The sequence below is a fragment of the Primulina tabacum genome, chromosome 1 (assembly GCF_025594145.1).
Source record: "Primulina tabacum isolate GXHZ01 chromosome 1, ASM2559414v2, whole genome shotgun sequence".
NCBI lineage: Eukaryota > Viridiplantae > Streptophyta > Magnoliopsida > Lamiales > Gesneriaceae > Primulina > Primulina tabacum.
This window is the reverse complement of record NC_134550.1, coordinates 21,650,328-21,662,300: the sequence shown is the minus strand read 5'-3', so window position 1 is coordinate 21,662,300 and position 11,973 is coordinate 21,650,328. Positions and strand designations below refer to the sequence as shown.

Here is an 11,973-nt window from a genome sequence, read left to right as displayed (position 1 = left end):
CTTGTTTTCATTACTATATGGATCATTAACTATTTTACCACTTCTAAGGGTGATAACAGATTTTATTTGATCAATTTTTTCATTTTTTAATTCTTGATTTTGATTTTTAGGATTATGTTGAGGTTGAGATGGAAATTTTCCTTTTTCATGAATATTAAGTGCAGATGCAAATTTTGCAAGAGTTTCTTTCAAATCACTCATAGATTGACTGTTTTGAATATTGATAGACTCTTGCTTTTGGATAAATGCATGAATTACATCTTCAAAGTTTTTTCTTGGAGGTGTAACATAAGGAATATAACCTTGATGATTTTGGTTATTTTGAAAATATTGTTGTGACGGTTGTGCATTATTATTATTCCTCCAACTAAAATTAGGATGATTTTTCCATCCAGGATTATATGATGGTGAAAAAGGATCTAGTATTGGTTTTTTATAATTGTTAACATAATTTGCTTGTTCATGGAGACATTCTTTAAATGAAGGTAATGTTGGACAATCTTTTGTAGCATGATCATGTGTATCACATATATGACAAACAATTTCTTGAATACTTTTTAATTGACCACTCTTTTTCATTTCTAATGACTCAATTTTTCTTGCTAAAGATGCAAGTTTAGCTTGAATATCTATATCATCTTTAAGATTATAGATAACACCCCCATTTGTTGAATTATTGTTTTTAGTTGTTGGTGGTTCTATTGTGCCTATATTATCCCAATTTTGAGCATTTTCTGCTAATGAATCTAAATATTCCATAGCTTCATTTGGGTTTTTATCTTCAAAATTTTCATTACACATGAATTCTATCATTTGCCTATCTTTAGGTATTAGACCTTCATAAAAGTGAGAAACTATTCTTCATGTTTCAAAACCATGATGTGGGCATGTATTAAGTAATTCTTTATATCTATCCCAACATTGATAAAACGTTTCTCCTTGTTTTTGAGAAAAAATTGTAATTTGTCTTTTAAAAGAGTTTGTTCTATGGGAAGGGAAAAACTTTTTGAGAAATTGTTGTTGCATTTCTTCCCATGATCTTATTGAACTTGATCTTAAATTTTGTAGCCATGTTTTAGCTTTATCTTTTAAAAAAAAAGGGAAAAGCTTTAATCGAACTATATCCATGCTACAATTTTGATCATTATAAGTGTTACAAACTTTCTCAAATTCTCTTAGATGCAAATATGGATTTTCATAATCTAAGCCATGAAAATTTGGTAAAAGTTGAATAATTTGAGGTTTGAAGTTGAAATTAGATGCATCAGGAGGAAAAACTAAACAAGATGGGGCACTAGTTCTAATATGGTTCATATAGTGCCTAAGTGTTCTTAATTGATCATGTTCTTGATTATTATTATTATTATTATTATTATTATCTTGATTATTTGAATTATCATCCATGTTTAAATTATTTTCAGATACTCGAATAAGTCTACCACTTTTTTTTCGACTCCAAATACTCATACAAAAAAAAAACAACACAATACTTATAAATAAAACATAATTAACAAATATAAACTTAATTTATACCTCCTCGGCAACGGCGCCAAAAACTTGCTACTACTTAAATAATAATTCACCCAAGTGTAGGTTGTCTGCAAGTAATATATTTCGTAAGTACGAGATCGATCCTCAGAGAGGTTATTTTGAGTTTAAGTTTATTAATTTATAGATTACCAAATACAAGAATGAAGTTTACAAATTATAAATTTTGTCAAGGCTTGAAGATTTATTCTTGGTTTATGTAATATTGTTTAACTAAAAGTAAAACAAAAGAAACCACCATAAATAATGGTTCCAAGAAAATTAAACACACACATAATATAATCTAGTTCCCACTATAGAAAATACCGAATTAACCGATATTTTATATATGGTACCTATGATTATAATTATAACTATATAAATAAATAATTGCATAAAGTAAATGTTAAATTAAATCATTATATTTCATTTAGAACAATCGGCAGAGCCACGCTATTGCCTAAATGAAATATATTGATTTAATAAGTTAGTTGCGGTAAAGTAAAAGTTAGTTGCGAGAAAGTAAAAGTTAGATGCGAAAAATAAAAGTTAGTTGCGATAAAGTAAATGTTAGATTGTTAGATAACCACTTTAATGGTATCAAGTATTTGATGTAAATTGATAACAACAAATAATTCATTTTTATACCTACAATAAAAATAAGTTAGCTAAATGAAAAGAAATAAAGAAAGAATATACAAAATATAAACAATCTTACTTCACCAAGAATGCATCCTCTTCACCTTGACATAATAGATTTAGCTTGCCATAAGCTTACTTTTGATCAACACTAAAATATCACTCATAGTTGAGAACATGAAAGAAAATATATTGGAACTTAGAACTTTGATACAGACTCACACTATATTTTACAATGAGATAGAATGATTCTCAAGCTAGCACAAGGCCTCTATTTATAGGCCAAATGAGAGAAAGGGTCAAAATTTTTATTAATGCCATGTTGTTGCAATAATATTCTTTGTCTCCTCCAAGTTCAATTCCATGTCCCTTCTTTCAATACTTTGTTCCACAACTTTAGTCACCGAATTTGACTCTGCTCAAAACGGCAAACATGTGGGGAATTGTCTGTAGATGAATTTGGCCACTTGGTTCACCTCATTTGGTTAAATATTGAAATAGTTATGATTTTTTTACTATATGCTGGTCATAGTAAAAGTAAATTTGTCCTCCTTTTTATATTTGCACAATTTGATCATCTTAATGAACTTTTTAGGCAATCATGTCTTCTGCAAAGTTGTAGATAATTTCTCAAGGATTCCAAACATATTTGAGTTACCTCCATTTGAATTTTCTAGCTTTAATTATCATTATTTTATCAACACGTAGAAAACCTGAAAATAAAACATATTTAGTAAGACAATTAAATATAAACAAACAATACTAAAATAACATAATTTTATAATTTTAATGAAACTTAAATTTTAAAATACAGGTTTTAACATATAATAAATTATTAATTTTAAGTTTGATCAGTGAGTCATCGAGTTTCCACGAGGCTACTCATAGCTCGGATGTATCCCTGTGGATGATAGCAATGCAAGAAGAGTTGGAGGCATTAGACAGGAATAAAACTTGGGATCTTGTTACACTACCACGAGGGAGGAAAGCCATTGAAAACAGATGGATATATAAGATCAAGCGTGATGGCAATAACCAAGTGGAGCGGTATCGTGCTAGGTTGGTGGGAAAAGGAAATGCTCAGAAAGAAGGCATTGACTTCAATGAAATATTTTCATCTGTGGTTCGGCTTACAACAGTCAGAGTAGTATTGGCATGGTGTGCAGTGTTTGACCTACATCTAGAACAGCTAGATGTAAAAACAGCATTTCTTCATGGAGATCTTGAAGAAGAAATCTATATGCTCAAGCCAGAAGGTTTTACGGAAAAAGGCAAAGAGAACTTGGTTTGCAGGTTGAACAAATCTATGTACGGTCTCAAACAGGTGCCGAGGTGTTGGTACAAGAGATTTGATTCATATATCATGAGCCTTAGATACAACAGACTGAGTGCAGACCCTTGTACGTATTTCAAGAGGTCTGGTGATGATTATATCATTTTGTTGTTGTATGTGGACGACATGTTGGTAGCAGGCCACAACAAAGATCAGGTCCAAAGATTGAAGGCACAGTTGGCTAGGGAATTTGATATGAAGGATTTGGGACCAGCAAACAAGATTCTAAGGATGCAAGTTCACCGAGACAGAAGTAACAGAAAGATTTGGCTTTATCAGAAAAATTATTTGAAGAAAGTCTTGCAACGCTTCAACATGCAAGACAGCAAGCCAATATCGACCCCTCTTCCTGTTAACTTCAAGTTATCCTCCAAGATGTGTCCTAGCAGTGAAGCAGAGAGGATGGAGATGTCTCGAGAACCATATGCATCAGCAGTGGGAAGTTTGATGTTCGCAATGATCTGTACAAGACCGAGTATTGCTCAAGCAGTGGGAGCAGTTAGTCGGTATATGGTGAATCCTGGACGAGAGCATTGGAGCACTGTTAAGAGGATCCTTAGATACATTAAGGGTACCTCAAATGCTGCATTATGTTATGGACAATCAGATTTTACACTCAGGAGCTATGTCGATTCAGATTATGCAGGTGATCATGATAAGAGGAAATCTACTACTGGTTATGTGTTTACACTTGCAGGGGAAGCAGTAAGCTGAGTTTCAAAACTGCAGACAGTTGTAGCGTTATCTACAACAGAGGCAGAATACATGGCAGCTACTCAAGGTTGTAAGGAGGCAATATGGATTAAAAGGTTATTGGAGGAGATCGGGCATCAACAAGAAAATATTTTTTTGTTTTGTGACAATCAGAGTGACTTGCACATCGCAAGTAATCCAGCCTTTTATTCCAGGACGAAACACATTGGAGTCCAATTTCACTTTGTGAGGGAAGTAGTAGAAGAAGGAAGTGCGGATATGCAGAAGATTCATACAAAAGATAACATAGCTGATTTTCTGACAAAGCCAGTGAACACTGATAAGTTTAAGTGGTGTAGATCCTCAAGTGGTCTAGCAGAAACGTAAGTAGCAGGAAATGGCAAGATTGAAAAGATGTGTGGAGATGTGTTTGATTCTCAATCAAATCTCCAAGTGGGAGAAATGTCGGTAATAATTGTTGTAGGGACCAAATGTTTTGCTGCCTTCTTTGAAGAGAAAAAAAACGTGGGTTGGCTATTTCGGAGGAAGTTTTGTGAAAAGATGGAAGACACATTGTATACGCGTCTTCACACGGTCAAGGGGCTCTATAAATAGAGCTCCCTCCTTCATTCTGAAATCATCACTTCTTCGAGTTTTCTCTCATCTTATTAAGCATTTGAGTGTTTAGTTCTATAATATTTGTGAGGTGTTTTGTTCTCCTGTATTAAGAGAGTGTTTGTTCTCTTTGGAAATACAGTGAGTGAGTTGTACACCACAAAATATTATAGTTGAATTCTTTTCATCTTGCCCGTGGTTTTTACCCTAATAATTTTTAGGGATTTTCCACATAAATATCGGTGTCCAGTTTATTCTTTATTTTCGGGTTTTATTATCTCAAATTCCGCACGTGAGACCAACAGCTCCCACTCATCAAAGTCTTCTCCCTAACTCCTGAGAAGTAGAATAGAATTAAAGAACCAAGCTAATGAAACACCTCAACAAACCCATCAGACCAGCTCTCATCCCAGCTGTTCCGATCTCAAAAATTGTTACCTGGTATGAAGATATTTGAGATCAACTTTAAATCTCATCAGTCAGTACTTTCCCAGCTCAATCCGTCAGACAAATGAAAAATAATTCTAGTGGAGCCATCCAAGACATTATCAACAGTTCAACCAGGCATCCATTTGATAATGCAAGAAGTTGAAAACAGATTGCAGAGTCAAAAGAAGAAATTTGACAAATGGGTGCACATCAAAACGTTCAGACACTACTTCAAAATCATAACACTTGAAATGTTGTAGCAGATGAATAAATTTGGTAAATGCGTTCACCTCAAAATATTCGGACGCTACTTCAAAATCAAAACACTTGAAATGTTGCAGAGGATAACAGAACAAGAAAACAGATTTTGAAATGGACTGAGAAGAATTTTCAACCGAAAGAATGCAAGGTCACATATTGGTAATGACCAAGAAGAAACAGACCCCAGCTCTTCAATAATGATAGGTGCTATATTAATGTCAGGTAAGGTAGCTATTACATTGACAGACACACAGAGCTACTAATTCTTTTATGTCTGAAAATTTTCTACCGGCACTAGGAGTCACTGTAACGTCCAAAAGTCAACCTACGTAAATCGCATCCATGCAAATAATTTAAATTGCTTATTTATTTTATTTAATTGATTTTAAATGCTTAAATAATACATAGTATATGGTTGAGGACTAATTGCATGGTTTTGTGAAAAACTGAAGATTTATCCTAATATTCGATAATATGCTGGGGAAAGGAAACTGAGGACAACCAAGATAAAATACTTTTCGATAAATATTTTTAGGCTTAATAATATGATTAAATATTATTTAAAAAATTAAAAATGCTGTAGCTCAAATTATTTTACGAGGCGAGCTTGATTTTATACAGGAAGTCGGTTGTGATCAAACGAAAGACTTTTAAAAGCCCATAAATTATTATTTTTGAAAACAAATTTTGTAAACTTTTACTTTACAATTAAATAGGTCTTAATGAGCCTAATTTACCTAAGATTAGTGGATATAATTATTCCTAAACGAAGTAGCATTTGAGGCAACCAACACATGATTATATGTAAGCTTTAAATTTTTAAAAATGTGTATTTTTAAAAAATTTCAATTATATGCACTTTAATTTTGTGTTTAGATATCCATATATTTAATGAAACAAAAATTTAATAATTCAAAATAAAAATCAATATTTCAACATCATCTCTGTAAAATCATCATAACCTCGCATAACTATGAGATGAAGTTATCATCCTTGACATCAACATGTAATGAAGTTACCGACTTCATCACACCAGTATCCGCACGTCATTGAACATTCTCTAATAGTCAATAGATAAATTTGTATTTTAGACACACATTGTGTATCCCTGAATCCTAGTATATAAGAAAGAAAAGCTCTTTAAAGCCTCACTATTTTTTTCGGAAACACTATCATCAAATCACTAGATTTCCATGAAACCAACAACAATAATATTATGAACATAAAACTAAAACTAATCATGTTTTTAAAAAAATCAAGGACATAAGAACCATTCAAATAATTTTTTCAAATAGAAAAAAATATTTCATTTTATATAAATAAATGAATATTTAGACAAGGCATGCTCCTAGCATAAAGTAAACGAAAAGTCAAGAAAATCCTTGCTTCATAGTCTGCCTTCGGTGACGTAGCTGCCAAATAGATAAACTACAGTAAACCACACCATTCAGACCATAAACCAAACCAAAAACTAAACAATATTAAACCATTCAAAGACTTTTTCTCTTACTGTTTCTCACACACACACATATATGATGTAATATAATACGATTATTTATATATATTTTATATTTTGATTCTCAAACCCCATTTCCAATTCTTTTCTTCATTCTTCCTGCTGCTTTGCACTTGGATTGAATACCATCTCACGGATCCTCTTTCTATCTTTCTTTCTCGCTCTCTTTTTTCCTGTGTGTGAAGAAGAGGCTGATATGTAGTAAATATTTGTGTAATTATGTGTCTTTAATGAGTCTGACCCAACTTTTCGTTTTCTTGATCTACTTCTTTCTGTGTTTGAAAATTTGGTTGAATGATATATAGATACATGTGCTTGTATATATCTCCCGTGGACTTCGGCTTTTGAGGCTTCTTGGAGCTTTGAGGTACAGATCTTTGATTTCATAAGCTTCTACTTTGATATTTTTTTGGCGAAGGTAGGTGCTTTTGTCTCTGAAGTCAAAGTGGTCCATTTAACTTTGGCAAATTTAAAATTTTCTCTTAATAAACTTGTTTGGCATAGAGATAGTTGAAATCTTGGTTTTGGGTTCGGATTTTGCTTCTTGGGTTTAATTTTTTCTTCCTGGGTCTTTCGTTTTCTTTTAATTTCTATGCGGGCTGTTTTTTCAAGACTTGAGTTTTGTGTATTTGTTTTCTGTCCGAGGTTTAACTTGTGAAATTTTTGTTAGGAAGGTCGTGTGTTTTGTTGTTCTTGCAGATCTCTCTGTAAGATATTGAAACTTTTGTGCTTCCTACCCCCTTTCAGCAGGTTTGTGACATCATTGCCGTCAAACCTTTCATGTCTTTTTCAATTGTCCATTTGGTTAAGATCTCTGCAAAATTGTATTACTGATAGACTGTAATTTGAGTTTAATTGTTTTAAGTTCAGTTCCAGCTTATCATCCTGAAAGATCCAAATAGTGTGCTTGTGTTTCTTTCAATTGGCCTGTGTTCATTGTTCCTTCATAAATTTTTATGCATCATACCACTAATTTGGGTGGTTTAAGTTTTGTATTGGGCAATGCTTGATAAAATTTCTTATTCAAATTCTACAAGTTTTGGCCTTTCTGGATAATTTTTTGGCTTTTGTGTGGAGGTATTTGATTGGAGATTATGGCTAACCAGCAGAAGTATGTGTTGTTTTACTGGTTGATTCTTTGTTTGTCCTCTTCAAATGGAAGTATGGAAACTAGCTTTATTTTAAATCTAGGAAAAGCTGTGTACTATTTTGATTTGCTTGTATTCATGGTCCATGTGAAGCAGTCCTTTTCTACTTCATCTTCGTCTTTTTTTTCTTATTTCATTTATTTGTTTGTTTAGTTTCTGTACTTATTTTCTCTCCATGATTAAACTTTTCATTTATTTTTGCCCTTTTGTTCTTTGCCATGTATTTTTGTCTTTGATAAATATTTCTTAATGCTCATTTATGGCCGAACAAATGAGTGGAGGGGCCTATACCTATAATTTTTCAGGATAAGATTTATGTTATAAAGGATCAAGTGACCAAGTGGTACTGTTTGCAATCTGGTCTTTCTCACCAGTTTAGGGAATCAATGTCATTCCGAAGTATAGCTCGAGACATAAGAGACAGTTTTGGGAGCTTATCTCGGAGGAGTTTTGATGTGAGATTGTCTGGTCATCATCGTGATAAGTCGCACGGTTCGTTCCATGACTTGGATGATCAGCATTTGGTAATCCAAAATAGCCGCTGGGCTAATCTGCCTCCCGAGCTACTATTTGATGTGATTAAAAGGTTGGAAGAGAGTGAGAGTGCATGGCCTGCTAGGAAGCATGTGGTTGCGTGTGCTTCTGTTTGCCGATCATGGAGGATCACGTGCAAAGAAATTGTCCGAAATCCTGAATTCTGTGGGAAGCTTACTTTTCCAGTTTCATTGAAGCAGGTGACATTAGTCATTCTGTTGTGCCAATGTCTTGTATGAGATTAATGTAACATGTTCGTCCTCAAGATAGGGGTGAAAATGAGTTAAAGCCAACTATACAAAGTCTCAAGCTTCATATGAAAAAGCTCAAGTTGGACTTGTGAGTTGGGTTTTTGTGAGCTCATGTCACTGGATTTGCTCGAGAGTGTGAGCTCATGTTTAAAACTAATAATAAATTTTTATAGAATAATATATGTGTGTGTGTGTACGCAACCATTGATTTTTTATTTGTATTATTAAGATTTAAAATATCTAGAAACTTGCAAGCCAGCTCACAAGCTTATGAACAATTAAAGTAAAGCTCAAGATCATCAGAAAGAGCTTGAGTTAAGCTCAGTTATCTTGAGATGGGACTGCTCTACTCCCCCAGTCCCCATAAACCCTAATCCTTCTACAACTATGTTTTTTCACACATCAACTAACCTTATAACCTAGTATTTGTACACTTGTCGATTTTCTTAAATATTTGTCAATACATCTGCAGTTCTGATATTATAAATAACTCGTACTTACCTTTACCTTAAGAGATGCTGAATCTGTGTTTTTCCCATTGATAGCCTGGGCATCGTGATGGAACTATCCAATGCTTCATAAAGAGGGACAAATCTAATTTAACATATCATCTTTTCCTGTGTCTCAGTCCTGGTGAGTGTCCTCTTGACGAGTGTCCTCTTGACGTTTATTCAGCTTTCTTTGCACTTTCTGGGCTTTTTTAATGGTTTTCAGTTCCTTCATTGCCAATTTTTGTTGGTTCAAACACTTATTTACCCTCATTAGTAGGGGTGCTTAATGTTCCATAATTTACAAATCTACTCTCTCTGCTAATGACTTGAAGAATGGTGTATTATTTGCTTTCTGGGTCCAGATTAAAAAGGCCATCCAAAATCTACTCTACGTTGGTTTATAATCCGGACATTTTGTCTACAATTTCTGACTTTTTAAATGCATTAGAAAGTATATGTTATCCTTATTTTCTTTTCGCTTTTAAAGCTATTGAATTGCAGTTTCTTCGAAATTATGAAACTTGTGTATATATATACACACACAAACGAACACACATATATGTCTCTCCGCATGTCTGTATTGTTTCAATACTCATGGTCCTTTTATAATTTTCAATGACCATGGAAAAGATGCTTTAACAACAAAATTCTAAGCAGTGATGTTACTAGTTGAATCTGCTTTTATGATTAATGTAGTTCTGCAGCATGTGGTGAGCTCAGAAATTTTCTGCATCAATTTTCAGCTTTGCTTGTCGAAAATGGAAAGTTCCTTCTCTCTGCAAAAAGAACTCGCAGAACAACATGTACAGAATATGTTATCTCAATGGATGCGGACAACATTTCTAGATCAAGTAGCACATATATCGGAAAACTTAGGTACACTTGCCATGCCTTAACTCGGAATCTTATATATACAATTGATTGTGTGTCTTTCTTTATATAGTTGCTATACTAGCAGTTTTCTCGTGAATACCACATTCATTTTTCCACTCATGTTTTAGGTGGATATGTCGGCCTTTGGAGGAAATCCTTAAACATGATTTTTGTTCTTTCCTGTAAAGGCTCTATTAGGTGTCATCAAGTCTCGATATTTAATTTCATGTGTAGATTCTCCATTTTTTGTGTACAACAAAATTCTTGATTGATGGCAATTTTAGAGATAAGAACTTCGGCTCTTGTTCTTGAAATTTTTCTTTGAACTAAATCCATGAATTTGTAAAATACCTTGTTTTTGCCTACGAGTCTTGACTTCTATTGTACTTTGAGTATTTTTTTTAATCAGCTTCTTGTACTTCTGTTGTGTGTTGCTTTTGTGTTGCATTTTGAACTATAAGTTTGTTGTTATATATGGCTTAACTCTACTTTCTGGCGCAGATCAAATTTTCTCGGCACAAAGTTTATTGTTTACGATACACAGCCTCCAGATGTGTATTCACACATCCCTCCGCCCGGGAGAACCAGCCGCAGATTCTATACCAAGAAAGTATCTCCAAAAGTCCCGACGGGAAATTACATCATCGCCCAAATCACATACGAGCTAAACGTGCTTGGGACACGTGGCCCACGTAGGATGAACTGCGTTATGCACTCAATACCCATGTCATCCCTCGAACCAGGTGGAGTCGTCCCTGGACAACCAGAACTCCCTCGAAGACCCCTCGAGGACTCTTTTCGGAGCATCACCTTCTCGAAATCTCTGGACCACTCCACTGAATTCAGCAGCTCCCGGTTCTCTGAGATTGCAGGGCTGTCGAATGAAGATGACGACGACAATAAATTGAGACCCTTGGTTCTGAAGAACAAGTCCCCCCGATGGCACGAACAGTTACAATGCTGGTGCCTCAATTTCCGAGGGCGCGTGACTGTCGCATCGGTGAAAAACTTTCAGTTGATTCCCGCCACACAACCCGCAGCAACGGCACCCCCACCGACTACCTCTCAGCCGGCTCAATCCGATCACGACAAAATCATCCTCCAGTTCGGTAAGGTAGGAAAAGACATGTTTACCATGGATTATCGATACCCGTTGTCGGCTTTTCAGGCTTTCGCGATCTGTTTGAGCAGCTTTGACACTAAATTGGCTTGTGAATAAGAGAGGAGACAGATTTCATGGCTTGCTGTCAATTGAACTGCGTAATAACAGTGCCTGTAACCTTTCTTTTCTTCGTTAGAGGTGATTGATGTAATTTGTTTCTTACCATTTTCTGTCTTGTCAAAGGATTCTGTACAATCGTAATTATATGGTTGGAGCTGTCTACGGAAGACGAGACCACCGACCCAACAGGATATTGAATCTTGGTTTTCTTCATTTTCAATTTATATCTGTTCAATGCCAGTTGCTTGAGGTGAAATGCCTCCCTATTATTCAAAATTTGAACCAAACCCGAACCAAACCGATTTTTTTTTTTTAATCCATCTCTGTTTGAGTTGCATTTAAAATAAAAAAAAATGGGTTTGGATCAAGCTAACATGAAAAAATATTTTACTAAAAATATGAACTGAACTATCAAGGACTTGGGTCAGTTGAATTTTGGTT

General features: G+C 34.4%; 1 protein-coding gene and 1 non-coding gene across 6 annotated transcripts; both read left to right on the top strand.

Moving 5' to 3' along the window:
• Positions 1–871: 871 nt before the first annotated feature.
• LOC142521305 (small nucleolar RNA R71) lies at positions 872–982 on the top strand. Its single transcript, XR_012814125.1, has one exon. It is a non-coding gene; the product is annotated as a small nucleolar RNA R71 (small nucleolar RNA).
• A 6,073-nt stretch (positions 983–7,055) lies between these two features.
• LOC142542933 (tubby-like F-box protein 8) lies at positions 7,056–11,752 on the top strand. Of its 5 annotated transcripts, none has more exons than XM_075649863.1 (6): positions 7,056–7,380; positions 7,713–7,763; positions 8,536–8,895; positions 9,492–9,579; positions 10,181–10,313; positions 10,812–11,752. In XM_075649863.1, exons 3-6 carry the CDS (start codon positions 8,548–8,550, stop codon positions 11,527–11,529), a joined length of 1,287 nt encoding a protein of 428 aa, XP_075505978.1. In that variant the 5' UTR covers positions 7,056–7,380; positions 7,713–7,763; positions 8,536–8,547; the 3' UTR covers positions 11,530–11,752. The 5 variants fall into 5 exon arrangements, with proteins under 5 accessions (XP_075505978.1, XP_075506003.1, XP_075505969.1 ...); XM_075649854.1 differs by having other exon boundaries at positions 7,057–7,380; positions 8,467–8,895; XM_075649888.1 differs by lacking the exon at positions 7,713–7,763.
• Positions 11,753–11,973: the final 221 nt, after the last annotated feature.

Bases quoted from the DNA above. Each gene is read 5' to 3' on its own strand.
- LOC142542933 (XM_075649888.1), top strand. From the start codon at position 8,548: ATGTCATTCCGAAGTATAGCTCGAGACATAAGAGACAGTTTTGGGAGC. The intron at 8,896-9,491 runs GTGACATTAGTC...TCCCATTGATAG, and splicing joins TTCCAGTTTCATTGAAGCAG to CCTGGGCATCGTGATGGAAC. The intron at 9,580-10,180 runs GTGAGTGTCCTC...ATCAATTTTCAG, and splicing joins TTTCCTGTGTCTCAGTCCTG to CTTTGCTTGTCGAAAATGGA.